This window comes from Temnothorax americanus, unplaced genomic scaffold (assembly GCF_048541705.1).
Source record: "Temnothorax americanus isolate GAGA-0224 unplaced genomic scaffold, ASM4854170v1 Scaffold41, whole genome shotgun sequence".
Taxonomy (NCBI): Eukaryota; Metazoa; Arthropoda; class Insecta; order Hymenoptera; family Formicidae; genus Temnothorax; species Temnothorax americanus.
The window spans coordinates 1364333-1380695 of NW_027509559.1; the positions used below are offsets into that span (position 1 = coordinate 1364333).

The 16363-nt window shown below is 48.0% G+C and overlaps 1 protein-coding gene across 12 annotated transcripts in view; it reads left to right on the forward strand.

The window, feature by feature from the left end:
- The window catches only part of Ten-a (Teneurin-a transmembrane protein), a 450404-nt gene that overhangs the window by 358176 nt on the left and 75865 nt on the right, over positions 1-16363 (forward strand). Inside the window, exon 1 of one of the 12 annotated variants that reach the window (XM_077416132.1) lies at positions 9172-11331. The exons of the other annotated variants lie outside the window; for them this stretch is intronic. Coding sequence (XP_077272258.1) covers positions 11276-11331 — 56 coding nt within the window. The 5' untranslated portion in view covers positions 9172-11275. Of the gene's footprint in view, positions 1-9171; positions 11332-16363 lie in introns of those variants that run through there. 12 annotated transcript variants of the gene reach the window in all.

The following is a 16363-nucleotide window of genomic DNA, read 5'->3' on the forward strand; positions in this document are numbered from 1 at the left end:
ACCTAATATGGTTTCCTAAGTAGAAGAGTGTCATCGAGCGTGTGATTCCCCGTAATGGTCTTTCGCTTTCCAGACCGTTAAGCAGCGATACGTTGCGAAGCCGGCTCCACAAACGACGGTACATAGTTAAGATGTCATGAGAAGGTAGCTTCTTCTCTACTTTAACGTCTATATAAAATAATATATGAATTATAGATGTGGTGTGTGTGTGTGTGTGTGTGTGTGTGTGTGTGTGTGTGTGTGTGTGTGTGTGTGTGTGTGTGTGTGTGTGTGTGTGTGTTAAGAGACAAAAATCAACTTTAGCATCTTGTAGATATATTAACAAAGAATTATTATAAGCCACGTTCTCGTTCAAAGTTCTCACTTCTATAAGGATAAAATTGTAAAAGAATCACACCAAATTTTGCAGATAAAATTAGATTCTAGAATCAATCCTTGTAATTCTTGTATTATTCATAAAATGAAAAAATCATATCGTTACGTTTTTCCGATTTGTCCGCTCATACGTAACACATCAGTTTTTCCTATAAATATTCATTTGTTTACGATGGAAGAGATTGAATTTGTTCACGGCGTCAAAGCAGAATTTATAATTGGACGGTTAGCAGACGGAGTCTAAACTGGCTTACTGTAACTATACATAAACGAGAGATTAAACAGTCATTAAGCAGTCGCGTTTGTCAGTTATGTGAGAGGTAAATCGAGCAAACGGGGGCGTCTTGAGAGGAACATCCGGAAACTCTCCTGTGTTTTGGGTCTCACTCGGGACATCAATGCGCAGACATATCGCGAGGGACGTGATTGCATGGCTATCGATTTCGTTGGCGGCGGCGTGAAATGCCGCGGAAAAACGAGGTGTTCACGTATAAAATGCGCACGCGGGGAGAGAGAGAGAGAGAAAGAGAGAGAGAGAGAGAGAGAGAGAGAGAGAGAGAGAGAGAGAGAGAGAGAGAGAGAGAGAGAGAGAGAGAGAGAGAGAGAGAGAGAGAGAGCATCACGTTCGAGACGGAAAGACATTCGTCGGCATTACGATCCTCGATCGAGCGAGTGCTCTCTCGTTCTCCATGCGCGCGCGCGGGCGCGCGTGTGCGTGGAGAACAATAACGTTTTTATAACCCGGGCCCGTCGTGCACTCCTCGTCAAGGGGGAGCGTCTCCGCAGAGTAGGATGGATGAGCCTGTAAACGCGTATCCACGGCCACCCCTACGTCGCAATATCGCGCCACGGGGATAGGATCGAGGGATGCCGGTCGGCTTTATTTCTCTCCAGTGGCAGATATCGCGTAGGCGGGCCACTGACAAAAATAGCGAAATTGGACCCGTAACCGCATTCGGAATTTTGTCGATATATTTCTAGAATATGCGAAACCATGGCATGGTAGTTCGGCTTATCTCGATTTGCATCGCCGCGCCGTATCATTAAATACTCACGATTTTTTTTATCTTCAAGCTACATCTTTTTAGTAAATATTGTTACCGATCGATGTGTTATCGTTGCTGACACTTTATCAAATTATGTTGTCTGGTGAATTCGAACCGTCAAAGCGAGTCTTCCTATACATATCTTTGACATGGTTGTTTTCGGAGATCTCTAGGCCGCTCGGTGCATTGTGCTGTAAGTCACACAAACGTACATTATTTATCAAGAAGAGAGCTACGGGTCCCTTACTTCGTGATCATTGCCGAAAAAGTCGAGTAAACTCCGCCAAGAGCCCGATAACCGACGCAGTCACGCAAGTCTCCGATAAGACGCAGACTCGCTCGTCGCGCTCTCAAGCGAACTTTGTTAAGCTACTCTCCGGTAAATCCGTCTTAGCGTCTTCAGTAGTCGTCGCGACGAGCTGAATGCGCACCGGTGTTCCTCCCAGAAGCAAGCCAATAAATAGATTCGGTAAGGATTCGCGCACCGTTGGAGGGTTAAAGACATGCTTGTCCTCCATCCTCCTTCCTTTACCCCTCTCTCTCTCTCTCTCTCTCTCTCTCTCTCTCTCTCTCTCTCTGCCCTTCTTTCTGTCTCTCTTTTCCGCTCCCGACTATCTTTATCTCTTTCGCCGTTCGAGCGTTGTCTAGCTTCTCCGCGCGGTTAAACAACCGACGTTTGCTCAATGTTTCAAACAAACCGGCCGGGTGAGGCTTTATTTGCAGTGAGTCGGGCACCAGTGAGAGCTTCCGCAAGAGAGCCCAGTCACCCTGCACCCAGCGGCAACCGCGATCTCGGTTGAGCTCTTTATGCTCACCCGGAAACACGCACGTGTACGTACATACGTATCTCTACCCACCTACTTCCACGCGATCTTTCGGCACACCGAGGCGCGTGATCGCGCGTGCACCACATACGTGTGTGCTCGCTCGCGTACAGGCAAGTGGAGAACGTAAAAGCAGATTAACGCCGCAGTGCGGCCCGTGGCGGAGAGATATGGAATGTGCAGAGATAGAGAGAGCATACGTGTAACGCAGTTTCGCCGTACGATTACGCGTTTGTGCCAACCTCTGATATGGTGCGTGGGCATCTCCATTGTGGAATCCCCTTTAAAGTCGGTCGTCTGGAGAAGCGTCTGTATCCCGGTGCCCGCCTCGCTAATGGCCGATTCAATTTACTAATGGACCCGCAGCCCGGGTCGGGTCAGTCCTATTAGTTCGCGAATTTCGCCGATACCGACTCCGATCACTCGTAGATTCGATCGGCCCGCGTGTTGCAAGATTAACGCGGAGATTTCGTCGTTTCGCTTGACAGTCGAACGAACTCCGCTCTACTGTCGCGCTTCCACGCACGACGGAGTCGTGTCGTTTCGTCCTGATGATCGAACTTAATATACATATCCGCATATTTTACAGCAGTTATACTATTAATAGTAGTACAAAATCTTTTCACTTTCAATTTTCTCACAGTGTGCATAAGATCTATTGTATACATATGGAATTTTTTATGTCGAGACAAAGCTCGTTATGCTAGGTGTTCTCGAGCATGGTTCATGACGCACAATCCAAAAGGCTGAGACGATACTGAGGACGTTCGAGACAACACGAGCCGAGCGAAGGCAAATCGTCGGGAGTGTCTTCGCTCCGAGCCTCAGATTATTCGGAGGGCGAAATGAAGTTTCGCCTGCGCGCACACGCGGTCGATATACCTTTCGCGCTTCCGATGTCTTTCGAACTGCAGAGAAGCGTACAACTGGAAGGAGAGATAGAGGCCCCAGGGAATGTCCGCGGGGGAACGAGATTGGCATCCGGCCAAACGCCGCTGCGTTATCGGCGAGGCCGGCGCGGCGGTAAATGCAATACGCAGGACCTGATTTGAATTATGCCGCCTGCCGCCGCTCGTCCGGAGCTAGGTAAACCGGTCTCTCTCTCTCTCTCTCTCTCTCTCTCTCTCTCTCTCTCTCTCTCTCTCTCTCTCTTTCTCGCGCGCGCGCGGAGAAGCGGACATCATAATATCCGCCGGGATATGATATTAAGCGAGCCGCGCCGGGGATGCTTCTCCAAACCGAACGCGAGAGAACGCGAACGAGAGAAGCCCGGCGCGGCGCGACAGACTTCGCGGATCGATTCGTCATCCGGCGAGCAGGGCGCCGGTTATGCGCGGTTAATGAGCGATCGTGGCTTAGACAATGGCCCAGTGCGTATGGCATATCTAGGGCGCTTGTACGATCCTCCGCGGACGCTCCTTACTGCCGTTCCGTTCTTTAAATCACCAAGCCTTATCCCCTCGGCCGATCGACCGTGAACTCGATCCATCTCGGCGGAATTGCGAGCATAAACGACCGATTTTGTTACGCTATGTGCATATCTGACGGGCATTGATTGAAATACGTTTATATCATTTCTCATCTATTTTCATTGACAAGATACCGTTAATGAAAATATTCATACATAAAATAGTTTGAGACTTGAACAGTGCTTGATAGACAGATATTTGCATGGAATGTGATTCCTGAAATATTTTGCACACGAACGTCGTTATGTATTCATTCGTATTTTCTCAATACAAATAAAACATGGGATACGATGGATTTCGCTACCTCTTTTTTTCCCTTTTTCTATCGAAAAATATAGATCGCGTCCAATGCAAACTATTTTAGGAATTAACTTCTATGCAAATTCGTTCCTTTTTTTCGCAGGAAATATAAAAAGTGGCGTTCGCGTCGCTTTTATATATCTATCTCCTCTCCATAGATAAATTCTCTTTTATTATCTCGTCCGCACTTGCGTGGAAGGATCTCTCGATATAAGGCATCGGTTGACCACGGACATACAAGAATGGGTCTCGCAATCCTCTCGACTATCGACCGTTCGCCAAAGTGAACACTCGCCGGAGCGAGACAATGGTCGAGAGCGATGAGCGATGTACTCGCTCGAGGTCCTCGAAGAGGGAATCTCTCCTCTTCCCGTCGTTCTCCTTTTTAAATCAGCTACCTGAGACTCGGTCGTATCGCCAATGCGGAGCTCGTTTCCCTCGAACGGAGTACGTGCACGGAGCTGTGTCGTCTTCCCGCGTGTATGTCGCGTACGTACGCGCGTGCATAATGCAGGAGAGGACGGGCCCCCGGTCGAGGAATATATCTCCTCCACCGGCTCACCGCAGGCCCAAATGTATTCACCCAATTATCTTCGCATCGCCGTGCCCCACGTTCCATCCCCCCGCGCGTCCCTCCGTTGTGCTCCGCAACTTTTTCCCCTCTTACTCTCTATCTTCGCCGGCGCATTTGCATGGAATGCATTCATATGAAATCGACCATTCTTCCGCTGACTTCTCCGTCCGCCTTCTCTCTGTCTCTCCGTCTCTCTTTCTATCTCTCACTCCCTCGCGCGGTCACATTCTCGCCACGATCGTCTACGGTCTATGTGGCACATCTTTGGGTTCTCTTCGCAGCTCGGTAAATCCCACTGAGGATACTCGAGATGTAACGCGCGTCGCAGAAAATTGGTTCGTCAGTAATGACGACGTGCTCTCTTTCTCTTCTTGCCATGATGTTATAATTCGGATCTCTCGAAGCTTTCGATGGCGGTCTACTGTGAAACAAAGTTAACTGTTCTGTTATTAGCACGTAAAACGTTAATATATTACGGTTTGCATTTTTTGCACAAGCAGTGAGATTTTTCTAAAGGTATTACTTTTGCACTTAGCACTTTTCTAATGTCGTTAAGAATTTTATTTAGTTAACTTAATTCTCTTATATATATCTATATCAAATTATTAATTTCGAGATTTTGTAAACTATTCTCGCTCTCTCTCTCTCTCTTTCTCTCTCTTGACATGCAAATAGAATGTCCACTGAAAGCTTGCATCGCGCTGTATGTCACGACCGCAGAAACGATACGCAACGTAATCCAACGTATGCATGCGTATAACGCTATTGCATGTGATCCATACGGTACATAAACGGCGAAACTGGGGCGTATTATAATGTCATCGCAGCAAATGTCGCAAGAACGCATCAATGAAATAACGAAGTATTGTTAATTGTGCAGAAGTACATTCACAAGGCTTCATTGATCAGGATTTGTTAAATACAAAAGGATGAAATTCGCATAAGATGATTCATTTTGCTAGCGCGTTTTCCGCTATATACGACTGTACAGCTGGATTTCCAAATGAGAGAAGCCTTTAAGAAAATTACTTTAAAATTTAATTAATGAACTTAAGAAAATTAGGCGACAACGTTTACACATGCCGGATAATAGAAACGAATTTCGAATTTAATTAGAAAGCTCGAGTAAAGTAATAACACGAGCAAAAAGTTATTATTGCATTCAAATATGGAATAATATTTAGTTTGCTTTTCCATCGACTTACTTGCATACTTGTTTATTATCTAATTAAGCATACATTTCTAGAATTATTTTAAATCAAATAGTAATGTAATATATCGCAAATTGTGAAAAGACAATTCGCAAAATATTATGAATCTGTATGTTAAACTCCATCGCGAGACGAGTCACTGGAAAGCAACATGAAAATCCATAACAGGGAAACTTCAATTAAAGGAAACCACCATCTGCCTCGAAGCGATAACATCGCAGAGGTATTACATCAAAAGGGGCGCGTTTCACGACGGTTAAAAATTCTGAATATCTTCGCGATGCCTTCGAAATGACCTTGGGAAATGGCTCTCACTTTCTCAATTTATTTCCTTATTTCACTACCGTGTCAGTTAAGCCCGCCCTGTACAATGCAGAACGTCTTCAGGGTCGTCCACCGAGCGACAGACGGGAAGAAAGCCGGGTACGCTCCCGCGCACGTCCGGGCAAGTCGCCGTCCCAAAGGCAGAGAAGTGACTATCGAGGAGATAAGGAGAACTAATGAGTGCTTATGGCACGGAGGAGAGTAAGTGATATCTCCATCGTCGTCGTCGTCGTCGTCGTCATCGTCGTCGTCGTCGTCCTCGTCGTCAGGCAGGCAGCCGCGTCACAAAGCGACCAGGACTAAAGAACTAAGGAGATGCACGATAAGAGGGCGCGACGAGGAGAATGAGGATAGGAGGAGAGAGAGGGCGGGATTCAAAGACGTCCGACGTTTTACGTATAGGCGCTGGAGGGACAGCAGGGAAAGTACACGAGGTACGAAGGGCGGAAGGAAGGAAGGAAGATAGGTCCTACGCCGCGACGCGGCAGAGGGGTGCGCGGAAAGCGACACGGGACAGGGTGGGTGGGAGCTGGCGTTTTCTGTTTAAGCAACATCAAAGAGCTTGTCGCAAATTTTCTACCGTCCTCGCTCCGCACCCCTCCCGCCCATCCAGGATCATACGAGACCGTGTTCCATCTATACCCGCGCGTACACACGACGCGCGCGTTCCAGCCCGGAGTTCCGGAGTTCCGGGGCGATAGTTTGGGGCACCGAAGAATGGTGAACGTCGTGAGTGGCAATGGGTGGTGGTGGCGGCCGCCGCCGCCGCCGCTAAAAGGGTAAACGTTGTAGACTACCGCGGTGGATTTTGGCGGATGCACAACAGGGGATAAAACAACTTCTCCATCCATCTTCCTTCCTACCTCTCAAACGTTGACGCGACGCAGGAACGCGCGTGTGTGCGCGCGCATTGAACGAACGTTTACGCACATATTTGTGGATATGTATTTAGGTGAGGGTGATGCGCGTACATGTGTGCACACAGGCGCGGAGTGAGTATCAACGACCGCGGGGCGCGATGCACCGAAGAGATAATTAAACTTCCTTCCGATCGTTCTCACGAGTTGTGTTATGAGAGGGAGCGAAGTGGCGTCGGGCGATTAAAGCGCCGATTATTCTACGCGAATCTACGTCGCGCCTCTCTCTGAGAAGAGACTTTTTATTTGCTTCTTTTTTCCACGGAGAATAAGTTTCACGCGAGTAGCTAATGCAGAATGCTAATAAGAACGCCTTTCACCATAAAATGCCATTAATGACTTATCATCTGAATTGACCTATATAAGAATTCCGCGTATAGAAGATTCGTATTAGAATCATTACCGAGTTGCATTTTTATTAGGAATATTATTAAAGCATCTACTTTTCTGAGAAATTTATTTTGTATTAAAAAGTATCCCGCGTAAGAGGTATTATTGTCGAAAAGACTTTGATACTTATATTAATTTCGTTGCATGTTGACTTATCGACGAAACACACGATGAAAATAGTTGATCGGATTTACCGTTAATACATTTTAATAATGAAAGTTATATATATAACTTTACTAAGCTGAGTATATCCCGCAAGTTGATACAGGGCTCTGCGTTAAACAAAATTCGATGTTAATCACTTTTGGCAAGTTACAGAATCGCTTGGCATGAAACTGTTGTGAAGCGTGGCATGAAAGTAACGTGAATTACTTTTATGTTGCTAAGTGATTAATATGTTGCATACATAATACATATGTATTGTATTTCAAAAAATCCTCAGAAGTAATCACAAATAGAACATTTATTAAATGTAGTGAATAAATTTTGTGTTTAAATTAAAATTAGATTTTTCGGGATGTGTCCGCTTATAATATAAATAACATGGAGTCTAATCGAGATCAATCTTTCTTAAGTCGCAGTATTGCAGCAATTTTTTCAGTACATGTACATTTAAGTTAATATAAAAAAATACGGATAAGGAATGATAATAGACTTAGCATGCTCATTTATATCAAAATAACTGAAATAGCGTAACGGTGCACAACACATCAATTAATTTAAGGACGCATTAAATGAATGGGGTCGCGGTGACGCGATCTTTGACCCCGAATCGAAAATACAAGTGCTCGACGTCCACGAAATCCACCACCATGCAGCTCTCTCCCTCTCCCTCTCTCTCTCTCTCTCTTTCTTTCTCTCTTTCTCTCTATCTCTCTCTCTTTACAACCCCGTCTCTCCAGTTATCCCTGTCGTAGCGCACGCGCATCGCTATTTCTCTTCTCGCCGCTCGGCCATAGCAAGGGTAGCATTACACGTGCACACGTCTATTACGTGTGTCCGCGACTGCATCTATATAGTACCTCGAAACTTATGCTTGCGGCAGAACAAATCTAGGAAATCAAATTAAATCCGGTAATAGCGTGTCTTTAATCGCAGCTTTTTCCTTTTTTTTATGACATTTCAGTAGCGATCTAAACGCAAAATTTTGGAATATTTGTCTTATATGTTAAATACTAATCAACGTTACTCCATTTTATACATTACTATCTTCCATTTTTATCAGAGATTAAAATATTAATTTGGTGGTACAAATAATATCTCAAACATCCGATTGTACGAAAAGAAATTTATTTATATACACATAATTTAAATCGAGTGCACTCTGAGACTAAAATTTGTCATTTAACAGTTTTATATGCATTCCGATAAAAAATGTGTTCAAAATAAGTGAGAAGGGGCGAAAAATGTTCGGAGTCGACGGCGCCATCGCGTTCTTTACGCGCGTCATCCGTGAAACGAGTAGATTTATGCTATCGACACCCAAGCGGCCGCGACCCTTATGGAAGGCGCATCATCAAGGGCCGACGACCACGGTGCCGACGATCCGAGTAGTGACCGCACCCTCCGCGTGGCGGCGTTCTCTCGCAAAGGGTCGCAATACCGAAACGAGGGTGAGTCTCCGGCCCCCGAGGAGAAGTGAGGGTTGGTGACGCGCGTGGGCGCACGCGCCGAATCTGGTCTCGCGCGATGGTGGGGACGTTCAGTGTCACTTCGTTTCGTGCCGGGCGTTGCGGCGCCTTCAGTCTTTGATCCGCAGCTGCCGCGGTTGCGTGCCGTTCTCGCACTCGCAGCGTCTCCGCGCGACCACCCGAGAGAGATTAACGACCCCCGTCCGTCGTCGTGCGCGAAAGGAGGAGACATCCCGCGTCCGGTCGCGGCACCCGGTAACGGACAAACGGGGCAACAAACGAGCGATTTTTAATCGCGCCCCGATCACGCGTCACCACGGCTGTGAAAATTGGAAACTCCGAAGAGCGTCGCGCGCGACCCATGGAACGACCGCGTCGTTGGCTCCCGATAACGATCGGCGATTTTTCTCCGGAAGACGACAGCTAAATCACTTTGGAAAGTCTCGGAGAGTCGACAAACAGTCGGGCAACTCCGACGTGACACTTCGGAATCGGATAGGGAGCGGACTGAGCGGAGGAAATTGCTCCGATCGACCTCGCGCGAAAAGTCGGAGCGCTGTCGCGGGAAGTTCTGTCGCCGCGCGCGAGAATCCCATAGGTGACGTCCGACGGTCTATCCTTATCCTCCGCTGACGCGACCCGTCGGCATAAAGCCCGGGGATTTTCGGAGCTGCTCCACTCCACGCCGCTCTCTCCGGCAGCTACAACAGCGCGGAATCTGCGTGCGTTTCTCGGCCCGCTGACCCAATTAGTTTTCACACAACCGAGCACCGACAGCGCCTGCGGCTTGTAAGAGAATGCCCGCGAGCGCGCGCCGCCCGCAGAGCGTAACCGGCTGATCGCAGTTTTGCGAAACGTGCAGATTGAATTCTACGTCGCGGAACGTGCCTACCGTTGAACGCGCGCTCGGAATTCGCTGTGCGCGCGGCTGCACCGGGGCTGAAAAGCCATTCGACTCGCTCGACGCGGTACCAACCAGGCTTCGAGGAGGAGATACGCCGGCAATCTCTCGGGATTTTTTCAGTCGTTTCGTCCAAGTGGCTATATAGGTGGTGAAATTACGTAGCCGGTCAGATAGTGGTGTTTTCCTTTTTTTTTCTGTGGAGTGTCGTGAACACGATTTTGGAGTAGTTGCCGAACCGTTGGTGAATGAACGTCGGATATAAGGGCGTCTCGCGGGCGAGATAACGCTCGTTCACGATCCGGCCGAGATCGTCGAGGAAGAGGGTCGACGCCAAGTTCGGGTCACGCGGAATCGCTGTGTCGAACATCGCTCGCGGGAGGAAGTTGAACTTTCTCGCTGGCGTTGACAGATCGATAACAAAGTTTGCTTACGCGAGTTTCTCCCCCTGTCGTCGTGCCTGCCATCCTGCCTGTCTGCCTGCCCGCCTGCCGGCCGTGCGAGCGGTGGAGCGCGGAGTCTGCGGCACCCTTCTGGCACTCCACCTCCTTGCTACGCGGCGGACGTGGAATGTGTTTAACATTAAACGACTCCCGCACCCGTGCGTCCTGAGTCTCTTTCCTCCCGCGGGACCAAGTCTGCCGAAGCGTTCACCCGTGAACGTCCAGGATCAATGAACTCGCGAACGTGACTCGCGGCGAGTTCGATCAACGTCACCTCCGAGGACGACGGCAGCGTGTCACGGTAATCGGTCCGTCCCGCGTGAACCTGTGATATGCGATCGTAGAAACGATCCTCGCGAAGAAGCTGACTGCCTCGTCGCGGGACTTGGATGCCAATCGTGCGGGGCGCCCGTCGGAAATCTGACATCCCGACGATCCACCCGTCGCGGTAGCCTGTCGTTCTCCTTGCCGACCAAGGAGTACCTCGTGAAATATCGTCGGAAGGAGGAGAAGCGACGCGAGGACGCGGTCGAGCGGGAACGGGGTATCAGGGGCTCCTCCTGCCCCAGACTCGGCCCCGAAGGTACCGCGAAGTGCGCAACGGTGAAGGGCAACGGCGGATTCGGCGACTACTCGGCGGCGGGTGAATTCGAGGTCTGGGGCGACGAACACCACGCTGCGGATGGTGGTCTAGACCGTCAGGTGGCGAGGCCGCCTTCGCGGCAGCAACGATGCGAAGGCGGTTCTTCCCTGAGGCCGTTGCTCCACGTAGCCCACTGTGAGCTACACTCGCCGCGGGAAGCCGAGCTGCTGCGTCTCGACCATCTCGAGGGCCTCGATCACAAGTCCGTCGAGCACGACGCGTACTCGATGATGGATAACTTTCACAACCCGGTGCCGCCGCCGTTACCACGACGTCACGTCCGGTAAGAGACGTTGTTACGATTATGCGCCCGGATTTCGTATTGACGATTGTTGAGTGGCAAACTGCAGCGAGGTGTATAGTTCCGAACGGTTACAGATCGAAGTTTCGCACTTACAACTCGATTAACGTTTCGTTGCCAACGGGCTTCTTCAACGGAATATGAACAAGCAGTTGTGGTTTTGCAATAAGTATACGGAAACTGTCGAATCATTACTCGAACCCTATCCATTCTATAAATTTATATACGTATTTTTCTGATACAACTGAACTGTCAAAAATCTCGGATGCATTGGTTCGCATTTTATAATTTCCTTTCTTAGAAAATTAGGAATATATATAAGTTTTCGAACAATTCTACATTTTGATATGTTGAAATTAATTATTGCCTTATTTCATGGCTCTTAAATGCCTGTTGACAATTCCATATAATGCAAAAAAAATTGAAGTATTAAATTGAATTAACCGACTGCGCTATTCATATTTATTATTCAAATTCGCCATTTTAAATCAAGTGTGCCATTGAGCGTCGATCGATATCCAACGTGTACCTCGAAACGACCCGTCATTAATTCCATCTTTCGAGCGTGAACCCGTCGAGTGCGCTGCGGAGCTATATCGGTCCGCGGCATGCACTCGACGTGTCAAGCCCCTTACTACCCATCTTTGTTTTTCGCTCGACGTGCCGTCCGTTCTCCTCCACGTCACGGATCTTAAACTGTCGAACCGAGATTCGCGCGCTTCGCTACAGCGAGCACGGAACGTCGTGCGCAATCTTCGCCGTCCTCTGTGTATCGTGGACGAACGCGAACCCGAAAGTCCGCGCCTTCGTTTCAAGTCCGCGCCTCGCGTGTACGACGATCGATACCGAACGAGCGAGAGGTGCACTGAAGACGGGATTTGAGACGAGTGAAACGAGAGGGGAACATCTTCCGCGTTGTTCCCTCAGAAATATTCAGGCTCCTCAAGAGCCTATAGTTTCTGACGTTGTCGCGCGTCGCCTCGTTTCGGCGCATCCAACAACCTGTTCGCCACGCGATAACGAGCACGACTAAAATATGCCTTCGAAACCGCGCGTCATTGCGTATACATTCATGGCGCCCGGCGCGTCCCGGAACGAGCAGATCTCCCAAACCTCTACGGCAACGCCCGCGAAGTATGCAAAGTGGCGCATAAATTCACACGGCGTTCCGTAATTAAAATTAACGCAAAGCGGACTGACTGCATACCGTAACCGCACCGTTACAGCGCGCCGGAAACACCGTTGAGAGCCTTTCGAAACGCGGCCCTTTTACCCGTATCTTGACGAGCGCGCAAAATATGCGCGCGGTAGAGGCAAGGATGTCTGTCACTCCGTAACCGCGCGAGCGGAGACACAAAGCAAACAGGCGGAGGGTATAACGACGAGCGTCTAGGACTCGGAAATCCACGCATGCCGCGCTCTGCCCCCCAAGAGCAATCAAAGCAGCCCGGAAATCCGCGCGCGTTAGTCTTAGCGAGCGCGGTTCGCCGCGGCTCGTAGAAAACGCACGTTGTAATCCGACGGATTCTGTCGTCGCGAGCGAGTGACACCCGAGATACGCGCGGCAAGGGAAGGATGCAGCGACGCGGCATGCATCGCGGGAGCGAGCGGTATGCGAGAGCGAGAAAGAGAGAGAGAGAGAGAGAGAGAGAGAGAGAGGGCCCCGAGCATGCGATCGATATATGCACGCACGGGGGGCGAGAAGAGAGTGTGTACGCAAGTAAGGCAGCGCACGACGACGCGACGGCCCGCCGCGGGAAAGGCAAACAAAGTGATACCGAGGAGAGGAAGCCGCGACGAGGGTGGCGAAGGAGCATAGGACGAGAAAGCGACGGTAGGAGGAAGAGAGGCGGGTTTAGAGAGGGTACGTCGAGTATGTAAAAGGCGTGCGGCGCGGGGCGGCTGCACGGCGCCGACATTTCGCGGTGAAGCAGGCGACCCCATAGCCATGCATCACCCTGTCCTCTACCAACAACTACCCGCTATAGCTGCACCTACACGACCCCCTCGCAACTTCTCTTCTCCGCTTTTGTCTCTCTTTCTCCCCCATTTTCTCTCTCTCTCTCTCTCATTCTCTCTCTTCCTCTCTTCCTCTTCCTCTTTCATCGCCGCGCTTTGCCGCTTCCGCCGCGACTCGTTCTTTCTGGTTTCTCGTTCCCGTTTTCCATCCGCGCGTTTTTCTCCGTTCGGTAGCGCTTTTTCGCCTCTCTCCTCCCGTCGTTGTCTATCTTTTATCTCTTCCCTGAGCGCGGCCACGTCTCTCCCGACTGTTCGTGCCCTGGTTTTCGCTCGGCACAGTTCGACCGCCCTCGTCGCTGGTCCTTCTCACCACTTCGCGACGCTCCCTAACGCCGAGATTCCATTTTATGCACATCGCGTATCGCGCGCGGCGGCACCACTACCTCGTTTACCGTTTCTCCCGTAACGACGCGTATTCGCTCGGAGTCCAGTGGCGGATACAACGGCGGACGGAACGATAGAATCGCCCCCGGTTGAACGGTGAAGAAAGGAACCGAATAGGAAGGGAGAACGGGGAAGGCAGAGCAAGCTACCGTTGCACGGATAGGCAGCGTGAAGAATGGAAATCGTATTTCCATAATATCCTAAACTGCTTCCGCGTCGGTGAAATGCGAGCGGGGACACCGAAAGAGAACGTCGCGGGGAATTTTACAGACGCGAGCGAACGATTTCCATCGCGTTCGATATTAGCCGACTGTAGCGTAACGCTGGAGACGCAGCGGTTTTTCGCGATACGAGGAGGGTACGACCGAGAGAGTGGTGCCGAGAGAGAGAGAGAAACGCGAAGGAGTGATAGATACTTCTCGCGCGAGAGAAAGAGAGAGGGAGAGAGAGAGACTGACGGGCGGGTAGGAGGGAAAAGAAAAAAGATGAGGGAGGTGGAGAGAGAAAAGTGCGCGGAGAATTCTCTCGGTGGAGATAAGGGTTTTACATTCTATGTTACGCTACACTGGATGAGCGATGGTACGACTTCTCTTCCCACCGGAATATTCCACTTACCGGGATATTGGTACACCGATGATATTTCTCTACGCGCGGCGCGCGGCGAGCACGTTCGATATATCGGCGTGACAAATCGTATTCTGGCCGGGCCTGCCGCCGCTTAGAACCACCGATACGTGAGAACGTAGCGATTAACCAACGAGTTCGGTTCTTTTCCACGCGGTCTTCATAATACATCTCGAGATGACGCGAGGGAAGAACAATAGCGTGTTTTGTTCATCGTGATATTCTATTAATCTATCCGTTATATTTCCGTGGTGATTTTACACTAGAGTATAAAGAATTATATGTACATGGAATATATTTTGCGAAACGTTATAAATCACACTTTGCTGAATAAGCAAAGCTCGTCTTTATCTTCCGGTAGCAGTAGTTCTCGAGCAATTATTAGTTCAGCAGGGCAAAACTGCGAGTCATTAAATATCAAGAACACCCTAAACTATACTGACTCTCAACGAGGTTTTCTGTGAAAGAAACTTTTCAGAGGTCTGCTGAATGTTACAAACTTTTTTATACACTTTTCAACGAGTTCATTACAAAACTCATATATTCAATATTAGAGACAAGTTATTCTTAGAATTTTGCTTGACCTAACTAAAAAAAACGCTTCTAATGGAGAGTATTTCGCCTACCTCGCGAAATACCCAAAGGTTACAAGGTGCTAAACACTTCTACTCTTCTTGTGCCGTGCTGATGCCATAAATAAAAAGAGCCATGGCAACTGAAATTCCCATTGGACTCGAAACTGCTAACGATCGACCACCTGGCTCGACTCGGCTCGCGTGGAAGTCGACGCGCGAACGTAATATCTTCCGCGTCACTATTAATTAACGAAATCAGCCCGCTGCGATACGGTTATTAACGGGACCGTTTTGTGCGAGGGGTAACTCACTCTAAAATCAGCGAGACAACGTTCAGCGTTATTTAGACGTTGTGCTCTGTTTTTTCGATATCGGTGACGCTAAAGTAAGGAATTTGTCTTATGAGTCTGTTAGAATAGCATCAATGCAATAGGCGATCGTTATTCTTAACGTCGGAGTTACTATATATTTCTTGTAAGCTAGCGATAAGCTCGTCGTCGCTAGCAGCGCTAAAAGAGCCTAGTCCAGTAGCTTCTCGGATGATTTTTTTCTTACCAACTAAGAGCCGTCCCTTACAGGTTCGTTAACACCTCGATGTTGACGTTAATCGAATCTTTCTTCTTCCGTATGTCTATATTTATACCTTGGTTTATATACAAAAAGTTTATGCTCTCTCTCTCTCTCTCTCTCTCTCTCTCTCTCTCTCTCTCTCTCTCTCTCTCTCTCTCTCTCTCTCTCTCTCTCTCTCTCTCTCTCTCTCTCTCTATATATATATATATATATATATATATATATATATATATATATATATATATATATATATATATTCGGGCGCTTAATATTATGAAGGTATAATCTATTTTATTGTTATACACTCAATTTTAATGTATTTAATAATCAACCCCTTTCAGTTAATGAAACGCATATTTTTATTTTATTTTATATATATTTGGTTTAAAATAAAAATATGCGTTTCATTAACTGAAAGGGGTTGATTATTAAATACATTAAAATTGAGTGTATAACAATAAAATAGATTATACCTTCATAATATTAAGCGCCCGAATATATTTATGATTCAAGTGTAACGCTACTTATTTACGATTAAAAGAAAAACAATAACCAATCAATGAAGAATCATGAAGAATAATCATTTATTTTTATGACAGTTGCATTTGGGCTTCATCAATTTTTCGATTTGTAAGTTAATATGTTACAGGCAATTGGATCTCGAGGGATTTTTTTTTAAATATAGTCGTGTAAGTCGAATTAATTAAGTTTTATTCAATTTTCTGGAATTTTTCATCAAATCTATGTCCAATTTTTAGATTTTTTATTTTAATCATTTTTGAGTGGATTTTTCTGGAACTTTTAATTTCCGTTTTCTTTTGAGAAATTTAATGTCTAAGTTT